The following is an 11640-nucleotide window of genomic DNA, read 5'->3' as shown; positions in this document are numbered from 1 at the left end:
AGCAGGAACAGCTCCTTCTATACAGCCTTGGGTCAAGCACCTTCTGACTGTCAACCTAGCCTGCCATTAGAAGTACCTAGGAAGCTTTCAAAAAGTTTACTGTCTCAATCACATCCTAGTCACTTAAATCAGAACTACTGGAGCTGGGACCCACACACCCTGGGTGACTCTAACGTATGGCCAAGGCTGTGAACCTGTGGAAGGAGATGGCTTGCCCTGCTGAGCTCCACCTGAGACCAGAGGCAGAGACTGTGAGTGAACAGAGGCTAAGGCCTTCTCAAGTCCTAAAATCTATGATTCTGTGGGAAATGGGCACTTTTCTGGCAAAGAGAACAAATCCTGCTAAAATTCTGGGCCAGGAACTATTGCTCTGGAGTTTGTAGGCTCCATCCCCCAAGATGGTCTGCAGAAGCAGGGCTACCCCTCTGCCCGTCAAGGCCCCCATCAATGCAGGGATGCGGTCTGCCAACAACTGCACCTTGTGTGCACCCTGGAAACCTGCTTGTGTGCACCCTGGAAAACCTGCCAGGCTACGCTGCACAGGCATAAACATGAAAGCACATTGATCCAAGCCCCTGAGGAACTTGTGGGCTAGATAATAAATGGATTACAGAGAAAGCAATATTACAGCCAACCAGCTTTTCCAGGAGATGGGAGATTCCTACCAGTGTCCTTTACGTTGAAGATGCCTCATTCTTATCACTTCTAATAGAAATCCTTGCTTATGCAGTTCCCTTTTTCAACACAGTACTCTGGACATCACTGGACACTATCTTGATGGCCCAAGGGCGCCATTATCAAGAAGCAGAGCTGTCATGTATGTTTACGCAAATTGCGCTTTGCACAACTTCCGGGGGGCCCTACTTACCTCGAGGTCTCACCAATTTTTACAGTTATTGCCCAGTTTTCTGGTAAATCACAACCGAGTGTCTTGAAGAAGCTGCCCCTTTTTCTCGCAGCTCCACCACCACTTGGAGTCAGTCACTTTCAAGACTGGATGGCTAACCTTGGGGTTCACCCACGGGAGAAGCCAGTGCACGCTGCAGCCCCGCGAACTCACTCTTCTTTTCTTTCAGCCGTGCTCTTCCCTGCCGCCCACCGGCCAAAGAGATCCTCGTCGGTGCCCTTGAACCCCGTCCTGCAGAGCTCCCTGGAGGAAGTACAGCTGCTCTATGAGGTAGGCAGAGGGGAGACTGGGCCACTCAAGTAACTCAAAAGGCATTGCTCCTTCTCTATATTTTTTGGAGAAGTGACCTGAGCCCCTCTGTTGCCCGGGGGACTGGCCTAGACTTGTGTGTGGAGGTTGTGGAATCCTGCCCATCCCAAAGGAAAGTGTTCCTCGTACCCCTTTCTCCTTTCCCGCATGCCGTCCCAGGGAAGGTTGGCATTAGGGGTTTAGTCGAGGCAAAATTAGAGATTTAGGCTTGGCCCAGAGGTGCCTCTACCTGCACCCAAGCAACAGAGCGGGGCAATATTCCCCAGCCAGAGCTTTAAGCCAGGACTCATAAGCAGTGCCCAGGCAATGCCAAACCTATTGTCTGAGTGGAGTTGTGTCTCCGTAACCTCATACTGTGACAGCCCCATTTTTGAATCTGGGGCCACCCCAAAGCCTCTCTCCCTCTGCCTCTCACACCTCTGGCACCAACACCCCACATCTCCTCCAAACCACAGGTAAATTTCCCAGGGCCGCTTGGTTTGGTTCAGTGATAAAATTCCAGGTTCGAGACCTGAGCTTTAGTTCTGGTTCTGCCGCCCATCAGCTATGTAACCTTGCATAAGCCACCATTTCTCCCTGGGCTTGAATCTCCTCAGCTGTTAAATGAGGGACTCCAAAGATCGCCAAAGTTCCCCTCCTGTCTGGACGTCCTCTGACATCCTGCATGTACTAGAACTGTCTGACTAAGAAGGAGACAGCCTGCCATAGTCAAGCAGCTGAGCCAGGCAGAAGATTTCAAATCCTGCCTCGGGGAACAAACTGGAAAATGCATAGCCTCTGCCAGGTCATGAACATGGGAGTCAGAGCAAGAGACCTGTTTTAGGAAGATAACAGACAGTAGCATGCAGGATGGATTAGAGCCCGGGGGAAGCCGGAGACAGAGGGGAGAGTTAGGACTCAGTCTAAATTGCACTGATTAGGTTCCTGATATGAGCCTGGCACTGAGCAGGGGGTGCCTATGACAGACCTCACCCCTACTCTTAAAGAACAGTCAAGAAATGAGGGCAAATCTCTGTAGCACGCTTAATTCCTAGCACAATTCTCTGCATCCTTCTAATTCCCAGCTTCTGATTTTAAATTATCCAAAAGAGTCACTTTGCGCTTTAGAAGATCTTTGGTGGGTGGGAGGGAGGAAGGAGAGAAGGGGGTGATCCAGGACACTAGAAACAACAAAGTGTCACTTAATAGTGGCTTTGTACCAGGCACAGTGATAGATGTCGCTCATATTTGTCTTATTTACTCCTCACAATATCCCAGTGAACTATTGTTGTTATTAATCATTTCACGGAGGAAGAAAATGAGGCTGAGAGAAGTCAGGTGACTCATCCGAGGTTACACAGGTAGTGGGAAAGTCAGAACTGGGACCCAGGTCTCTTGATTCCAAAGCTCTTTGCAAGCCACCTCCCTACCTGAACGCACGTGGTCATGAATCCAGTGATGTCCTCAACAACGAGTGCCTCATGCTTTTGCACACCCCATGTTTCCTCCCAGTTCCTTCTGGCTGAACTTGAGATCAGCCCTGACCTGAGGATCTCCATCAAGGACGAGGAGCTCTCCTCCCTGCGGAAGGCCTCGGACTTCCGCGCCATCTGCAATGATGTGATCCCCAAGAGCATCCCAGACATCCGGCGGCTGAGCGCCAGCCTCTCCAACCACCCAGGCATCCTCAAGAAAGAGGACTTCGAAAGGACAGCGCTGACCCTGGCCTACACAGCCTACCGCACAGCCTCGTCCCAAGGGCATCAGAAGGATATCTGGGCCCAGTCCCTCCTTAGCCTTTTCCATGCCTTGAGGCATGACTTAATGCGGTCCTCATGTCCCAGAGCATCTCCCTGAGAGACTGGCTGGCACCAGGACCACGGAGCAGGGCCCAGCACACAGTAATCCAGAAATTCTTCATTCTCTACTCCATTTACAGAGACCAGCCACAAAACACATACCACCAACTCAGAGCAGCAAAGATAAAAAAAAAAAAGAAACACCGATGCTCTTTGCCCCTTGTAACTTCTTGACAAGCATAAGATTGTGATTCATATCATAATGTGACCTGGGCTGGAAAAAAAGGGCTGGAATGGTAATTCAAGATGCCTCCAGAGGCTGAATGTTTTGCCTGGTGAATTGCGGGAGTCTAAGATATGCTTTAACATTGAGTGACTGTAACACAAACACCCAAGAGTGAGGACAGAGCCAGGAGAGACATAACAGAAGTCTGGGCATGGTGGGAAAGCGGGGGGCAGATTTCTTTGGTCCTAAGAGATCAGGGTGCTGGATTGAATGAACACCTCTCCAAAGTTCTGTAGTAAGATATAAAGAAACTAGAGCTATAGCCAAATAAATACATTGTTAACCAAGGATATACTTCTCAACTTTTCCAAAAGTCCCCAAAAAGAATCAGTCAGACAATCAGTTATGACCTATATACCTAGACTCTTCTTTCCTGAAGGCTGGTCTAATGTAGAGAAGAAACACGAAGGGGGCCAACAGAAATGCTACTGTCATGCCTTGCCTTTTGAACAGAGAAACCAAGCTAATGCAGAGAGGGTCATCCTAACGAAAGAGGTGGCACCAGTGCCACGGCCTGCCTATCCTAATGCTAAAATTATTGAGCATCATCAGAGAATTAAGTGCTCCAAACAAAAATGATTTTCAGATGACAGAATTTTACCCTTTCAAATGCCAAAACTTTCATTTTAGCAACATTGACTGGATATATATGAAAGCCAGTAAGGTTGAATTTAGTATCTTGGAAACATTCTAATGAAGGAGTTAGATGAGATCATCTCTAAGATTCCTCTGCTTCTGAAATTTTCACAAGCATTTAACTAACTGTGAGATGTTACAGGGAGGACACCTGGACCTGAGATGTCTCTGCTGGACTGTTTGTATCAACCCTGAAAGGTCCCAGGCTTTCTTTCTTTTTTTTTTTTTTCTAATATTCCCGTGCGGGCACATCTGCAAACAGAGGCTTGGCCAGGGCGACTGCAATCCCAGCACCGCCTGTGATCCTGGTGGCTCCATCATGGAGTATTTCCACGGGTCTTTGTTTTTTTTTGTTGCGGGCCTCTCACCGCTGTGGCCTCTCCCGCCGCGGAGCACAGGCTCGGGACGCGCAGGCTCAGCGGCCATGGCTCACGGGCCCAGCCGCCCCGCGGCACGTGGGATCTCACGGACCGGGGCACGAACCCGCGTCCCCTGCATCGGCAGACGGACTCTCAACCACTGCGCCACCAGGGAAGCCCGGTCCCAGGCTTTCTTAACTCTGAATCTGGTGTGAGTTTTTCTGTTGCCTTCCTCACTGTCAGGCGATAAAAGTAGCACTTTACTTTGCTACCAGCATAACTTGCCCTTTGCAATTTGTTCTTTCTTACTGGGCATCGCCTGAAAAATAAGATAGCAAGTCTTGTTATAATTCCACATTAAATAAGAGTTAATAGATGAAGGTCCCTGCTAGGAGTAAAGCACCTGGGTCCTAATAAAGATTCCTCACCAGCTCAGAGATCTTTCCAGCTTCTCCGAGGTTTACAGCTGGGTTCTGGAGGCTGAAGCTGCAGGAAGTCTGATCTTTGAATAAACAAGGATTCACTGGGCTAAATTTTTTATTCTGAAATGGGTATTTACCAATTGTCACTGAATGCAGACGAAAGCTGGTCTGGACTTCTTTAGAATCTTTGAATAAGTGAGCCTCGCGTAGCAGCGCAAGCTGCATGATCTTTTGAAGTAATACCAGGATGCAGGGACAAGGTGTTTATCCTCAGAGAAAAATCCCACTTTGCATCCCAATGTTCTCAGGCTCGGAAGATTAATCAGTCTCTCTGGTTCTCATTCCCTGGCTATATTGCTCTTTTACCTCCCTCAAATACAGACTCTGATATATGCTTTTTTGTTCAATTTTTCTCTTTCTAAGATTGCATGTTCTCTTTCATGTAGTCACTCCACTTGCCTCTTTCTTTTCATTGCAGTTGGTGTCTCTGCTGTTCTGTCTTTGGGTCCAGTTCTGATTATCTTTATATCCATTCCTCGAGGCATCTCCCAGTTTCTCCTGCTTGACCTCTCGCTGCCTCTACTTGCCCGTACTCTGTTGCTCACTGTCTCCTTTGGGGATCACTGTCTGATTAAAACAAAGTCAAGACAGAGGTACAGACAAGTTTGGGATTGCCCAGAAAGCAGATTAGCCTCACGGCCTACCTTCAGTAGTATTTGTGCTTTTCCTGGATGTGGGCTGGAGAAGGGGTCAGCAGGGCCTCAATCCTTAGACACTGGGCAATACTCTAACAGTCAGAGTCCTGCATACACCCTGGCGCTCCACCCCTATCAGAATGGATCTGAGAGCTTTCTTCTAGTCACCAGGAGGAAAGACCCACCCTTGTCGTCCCTGCCTACCATGTTAGGATACACATGGCTGCTCCCAGGGGTAGGAGATCCGTGAATGGGAGGGTGGTTCCCAGGACCAGTGATAGCAATGGCAGTTCATTCACCCTGCCACAAAAGATTACAGGCACTTTTGTACTGATAAATTGGGTCCATACTTACGTGGCAAGCAACTGAATAAAGAAAAGAAAGAAGAAAGGCACAACCTTTTTAAAGACGAATGAAAATTTCATTTTTAGTAACTAGATACTTCAAAACTATTTTAGGCTGAATACAGATGAATTTGTTTACCCACAAAAAGTTTTATAGCACTGACTTCATTTACAAGCAAAATCAAATATTCTCCTCACCACCACCACCCCAAAACCCGACTCATTGCCCAGAGAGCAGTGAGGGAGTAGCCCGGACAGCAACAGACTCTCCCATTTTGGCTCATTAATGCCGCACCATACACACCACCATCAGAACCCAGTCACATTTTGTCATATTTACTCAAAGAATAATTCAGAGTGTGACATTACTAGTGGAAGCTTGCCTGTGACTCAGTGGAACCCTTCTGCCACTTCTAGACTGCCGGGAAATTTTAGGATCTAAAAATTCTGGAAGTTTCCTCTATAGTCGGCATTCTCATGGCTACCTCTGGTGTCACTCAAGAGACATTGAAAAACATCTCTATGCTGAAACCTTCATAAAGGAAAATCACATAAGTGGTAAATCACATAAGTGGCAAAGGCCAGAGCACTGGCCTAAAATTAAGTGCTTGTTAAATGACTTTACATGGTGCCCCTGACTTTCCTAACCCATTTTAATATCTTTCATTTTTTTATGGTGGTTAAAAAACACATCATATGAAATTTACCATCCGAACCATTTCTAAGTGTACAGTACAGTAATGTTAACTATGTGTACACTGTTGTGTGACAGAGCTCCAGAACTTTTTCATCTTGCAAAAACGATACCTATGAAACCACAACTCCGCTTTTCCCTCTCCCCCCAGCCCCTGGCAACTACCATTCGACTCTCTGTTTCTAAGTGTTTGACTACTTTTGATACCTCATATAGGTGGAATCTGTCTTACATTTCTTAAGCAATGTATAAAATTTCCTTAGGAAAATATTTTCTTTATCTAAAAAGTGGATGGAGTCCTGAAGGAGAACTACTGGTCTTACTATGTCACTCACATAATTTTATTTAACAGACATTCACTTATGGTGTAATAAAAATGTCATGATCGAGTTTCCAGGCTTAATGGAATCTTTATTATCTCATATTATCTCACCAAGGAATTTGAGGTGGCTCATGGGTTTAACAGAGAATGTTGACTTCCACAGCTGTTTACTTGTACCCTGTCTCTTTAATATTTGCCACCAAAACATCACCCATGTGTTTTTGCTCATTCTGAGTTTCCAAATCATCACAAAATGAGGCCTGAATGTAGTAAATACAGTAGCCAGTCTTTAAAATGCATTTAAAGACATGAGTCATTGTAGCGCGTCCTACAATGGCAAGAAAATTTCAAACTGGGTCGTCCACGGTTGCTCCTGCTTTAGAGGTCAAGAAGAACTGGTTTTCTAGGGTCACCTTTCTGGAGTCACTTTGCCTTTAACCTGGGGATTATGTCCAACTGGCATAGCTGCAGACCCTAGAATGCCATTCCTTGCGTTCCGTGAATTCAAGTGAACGTGAATTTCATAACCCTTGACTCTGCTCAGCATCTCTCAGATCAAGGCAATGCTGCCAAGGACCACCAAATATAACAGTTTGGGGGCCTTCTCTCTCTCTCTCTCTCTCTCTCTCTTTTTTTCTTTCTTCCTTGCCCCATATCCACATGACTTTTCAGAGAAAAGAGAATGCTTCTCCTGAACTGTAAGCAGCAGAAATTCCAGCGTCCAAGGGCTGCAAAGGCCCTATTCCTGCACCCATCAATTTTTTTCCTGCCCTCCCACCTCCTCCTTGCACACCAGCCAAAGGAAGCCTCCTGCTTCTTTTTTGGTAAAGAGCCTCAGAGAGGGACATTGGAACACCTACTCCAGCCAGAAAGACCACAGATGTCTGGGCTCCAAGGGCCTCTGAAATGAGACTGGCATCTAGATTTTTCCAGAGAGGCAGTACCCTTCCCATTCTCCCTAAAAGGGTCTGTGGTCTTTCTGACAGGCTAACATCCTCTGTTGACTCAGATGCTTTGTATTCACCCGGGTGCTGAAGCAAACAACCTTTGCCACCAGGGAAATCTAAAAGACTTAATATTCTATACTCTGGGGTAAAGTTCTCCAGGATTAATATTTCATTTTCTCCCTGCCACCAGACATTTCACCTTCCTAAGGACTAGGTCAGCAAGTGGCCCTCCCAGAGAAAACTCAGGGTCCTATGCTTTGCAACGTTAAAGCGGTGCTTGAGGAAGTGGGATTATGTTTACGGTGATGGTCATCACTCCAGCCCCCAGGATGTTTGAGAAACAAAAATAAGCTTTGCAGATTGCTTAGGTTCTGCAGAATCAGCAGGCCCCTGCTGGGACCAATCCTGAACCGCCTTTGGAAGAGATACTGACTCATTCTTTCCAACATGCTGATTGGCTGTGAGGAATGGGCGTGGCTACTGCCTCTGTCCTGTGTCCCATAGGTGAAGGAAAGTTAAGGTGGGCCTCCAGCAAAAGTTTGTCCCGTGACGAAAAGGAATGTCTTGGGGACTTTTTTTTTCTGCTTTGGAGGCCCAGGCTCAAGGCAAATTATAATGGGAAACCAATTAGAAGGAGAGCAATTTGAACAGAGTTAAGGTGCCAGGTCCTGGGAGGAGAGACCAGCCCTATTTGAAGTCTCCATGGTCTGCTGACAAACTCTGGGGTTTGTTTCAAGGGAAGTGGGGGGACTAGGTTTTTTAAGGAAAGGGGGTACAGCCAGCACAGGTAGAGAGCGAAAGTGGTACTGCCCAAAACAGGCCATCAGAGAGAGGAAAAATGTTGGAGGGCAAAATAGACGGCAGCCAGACAGCTGCAGCAGAGGTGTAATCTTGATTGATTAAGGGGGCTTTTGCTGAGCTTTGGAATGAAGTTACTCCATTGCTGATCAAGCAAAGAGAGAGCCATTATGCCCCCGTTTATCATCCTTTCCCGCTTCCTTTTCGCTGGGCATAAAACTATGCTCACCAATCCCACCTAAAACCCAAGGCGAGGAGGCCGGCCTTTGTTGCAAACAGGGGCTCTACCTGTCCTCCTGTTCTGCTCTTAAGACGAGAGAGGACTCTTGGAAACCGAGAAAGGTTGAAGGAGTGTTTCTGGAGGGAGGCGAGCGTTGCCAGCAGCACAGGCACTTGGCGGGTGCGGGCTCCGAGCGGAGGAGGTCCAGGATGGGCTTGCTGAAGGGCCTCCTCCGAGCCAGGAAGCTGCTGCTCATCATCTTCGTGCCGCTCCTGCTGCTGCCTCTGCCCATGCTTCACCCCAGCAGCGTGAGTACCAGCCGGTCCCCTCCTGGGGCCAGGGGGTCAGGTGGGAGGTCAGAGGGGAGGTTGGTGGAGGGAGTGGGGTGCTCGTGCAGCGCCTCAGCATTCTTCTGTTGGTGTAAAGAAATGGAAATGCTTTCCTGGAGGAGGCTAACATACTTGCTGCCTAAAAGCTGCCATTTTCATCCCTTCACCCCATTCCCGGTCCCCCAGCCCCATGGCCCCCGGCCAGGACTGAGATAAGAGGAAGGGCGACAGCTGGAGTGGCTGATCTGTGTGACACAGAGCAGTGGGCCAGCCTGCTCGGGGGCAGGGGCCAGGCGGACACCCGATAAAGAGAAGGGCGCTCTGGAGAGCCGGTATTTACCAGGAGTCAACATGTGACCGTCCATATGGGAGAGCAACTGGACATGCAGGAAGACCTCCCAGATGGGGGAGGGAGGGGACTGTGGACCCCGGCCTGAGGTGCACTGTGCTGGGGTCCCCGGCCGGGCTCTTGTGCATCTAGCCAGTGTCTGTGGGTGACCACGGTGGGCTCTGATAACCAGGATTTGAAACTCTTAATCTCTCAAGTTCCTCCTGAATTTTAAGTTGAAAGCGTAGCTTGGGAGCCTGCCCTGGTCCCATGCATGTGGCCCTTTGATTATTTGTATCCTCTGTGTTTTCTTCTCTGTGCTCTTGACAGAGAGACAGCAAATGACTCGATAAAACAGAATAAGAGCCCCCAACTCTAGACTGCGGCCCAATTTTTTGTCCAGGTTTGTGTGAGCAGAAGAGCCTGAGCTCTGGCTCTGCTTCTGAGACCGTCATTTGCCTTCCTTGCCTTCCTCCGGCTCCTTTTCTCCCTCCCCCCACCTCCTCTTCCTCCCAGTGGCTTTACCCCTTCCCCTAGCTGGCACTACCCTTGAGACTTTAGGAAAAAAAAGCTAAGAAAGGTTAATCTTGTTTGTGGGAGGGGAAGGGTGTCTTCCACTCAGCTCCCAGAGTAACTTAGTAACCAAGATTAAATTATACAGTTAAAGGGGATTAGAATGGTTTCTTAAAAACAAACTGGTTTAAATCTTTAGTAGAATAAAAACTCAGAGCACCAGGGAGCTGCTGATGAAAACCGGGCTGGGATTAGCAGACAGTGATTGGTGCTGAAAGTTCTCCCGGTGTATACACTAGTCCATTTCCGGCTTTGTCCCAGTAGGCTGATTTTCTTTCCTTTTCATGTTTTTGTTTTGTTTTGTTTTACTCAGTGTCAGATGGGTTAAGGGAATGCCAGTCAAGTGGCACCTGCTCTTCTCATTAGCAGCATCAGGCACCAGCCCCCCGGTGTCCCCTGAGTCAGCCCCATCTCTGGTGACCATGACTCCAGGGGGTAGTGCTGCCATTTAATTCTGGGAGCCTGTCTTGGAGCTTCTTAGTTACCAATGACTAGTGAGAAAGTGTCCACATGAAGAAGAAAACAAAATAACAAACTATTGAAGTAGACAAAAAAAAATCTATAAAGGTGACAGAAGGGGGATGTTGTGGAAAAAAAAAACAGAAAAGAGGAGAGACAAGGAAGGAAAGGTAAGCCTCTGCTCTGTTGGGGTCTATCAAAATTCTTGAGTAGGTTTTTAAAGATGGACTCACTGAGACCAAGAGACATTGTCCTTCTTTGACCTAGTGCCTTCTGTCCAACTGAGTTTCACCTTAGGGCAGGGTTTCTCAACAGCCACACTAGTTACATTTGGGGGTGGGGGGAGATAGTTCTCTGTCGTGAGGGGAGGGCCATGCTGTGCTGTGCATTGTAGGATGTTTAGCAGCATCCCTGGTCTCTGCCCATCAGGTGCCAGGAGCACACAGTCACCCCCTGCAATTGTGACAGCCAAAAATGCTTCCAGATATTACCAAATATTCCCTGGGGGGCAAAATTGGCTCCAGTTGAGAACCAGTGCTTTAAGAAAATAGAAATATGCTATCTCAGAGCTTCCCAGTCTGTGCTCATGGGTAGCCCTCGGGACAGCTAGATGAAGCCTGGGTGGCCAAAGCCCTCAGACCTGGATGCAGCCTGCTCACCACTCGCCCCAGTGTGCCCTGCAAAGATGATTCCTCCGTGTGTCACAGTGTCAGTAAGACGTTTCTTCCTCTGCAATGACGCAGAAACACCTTGAGGTCACAATAGGCACAAACCACCACGGGGACTGGCTCTCATCTATTCGGCCCCCTTGCATCACACTTAGATTCTGATATTTAATCCTTAAGATCCCTAAATAGCCTTGTTTGCTATGGGCTGGAACTGAGAGAAGTGATCTGGGCAAGAGCTCCTGGCCTGCAGTTTTGATGGTTCTTCAAAGTGACAAGCTGCAGCTGCATTTTAGGAAGGATTAGTATAACCTCCCCTTTTTTCCTGCCCAGCTCTCTAAAGCCAGGGGCCCAGACTTGATTTCCCATATACAGAAGAGGAAGGTCAAGAGTGGGGGCATCTGCAACTAAGCCCAGCTTCAGCATCCCGGTGGGATAAAAGTTACACCCAACTCCCAAACTAAATTTTCAAAAGCCCTTCCAGCCATTTATGACACCAAATTACGTGACCTCAAGCTCCTTCCAGTGGAGTCTGAATGGTATTTCATCGGGGTGGTCAGACTGTAGGG

At 48.0% G+C, this 11640-nt stretch overlaps 2 protein-coding genes across 2 annotated transcripts in view; both read left to right on the top strand.

Moving 5' to 3' along the window:
- Positions 1–3052, top strand: part of FAM180A (family with sequence similarity 180 member A) — a 12591-nt gene extending 9539 nt beyond the window's left edge. Inside the window, exons 2-3 of the mRNA XM_007466588.1 lie at positions 1077–1177; positions 2708–3052. Of these exons, the coding sequence (XP_007466650.1) occupies positions 1077–1177; positions 2708–3052 (446 nt within the window). The remainder of the gene's footprint in view (positions 1–1076; positions 1178–2707) is intronic.
- Positions 3053–8824: 5772 nt separating this feature from the next.
- Positions 8825–11640, top strand: part of SLC13A4 (solute carrier family 13 member 4) — a 41394-nt gene continuing 38578 nt past the window's right edge. Inside the window, exon 1 of the mRNA XM_007466587.1 lies at positions 8825–9025. Coding sequence (XP_007466649.1) covers positions 8927–9025 — 99 coding nt within the window. The 5' untranslated portion in view covers positions 8825–8926. The remainder of the gene's footprint in view (positions 9026–11640) is intronic.

The sequence above is a fragment of the Lipotes vexillifer genome, unplaced genomic scaffold (assembly GCF_000442215.2).
Source record: "Lipotes vexillifer unplaced genomic scaffold, Lipotes_vexillifer_v1.1 scaffold71, whole genome shotgun sequence".
NCBI classification, from domain to species: Eukaryota; Metazoa; Chordata; class Mammalia; order Artiodactyla; family Lipotidae; genus Lipotes; species Lipotes vexillifer.
The sequence above is the reverse complement of the archived record's forward strand: the minus strand, read 5'-3'. Positions and strand labels throughout refer to the sequence as shown.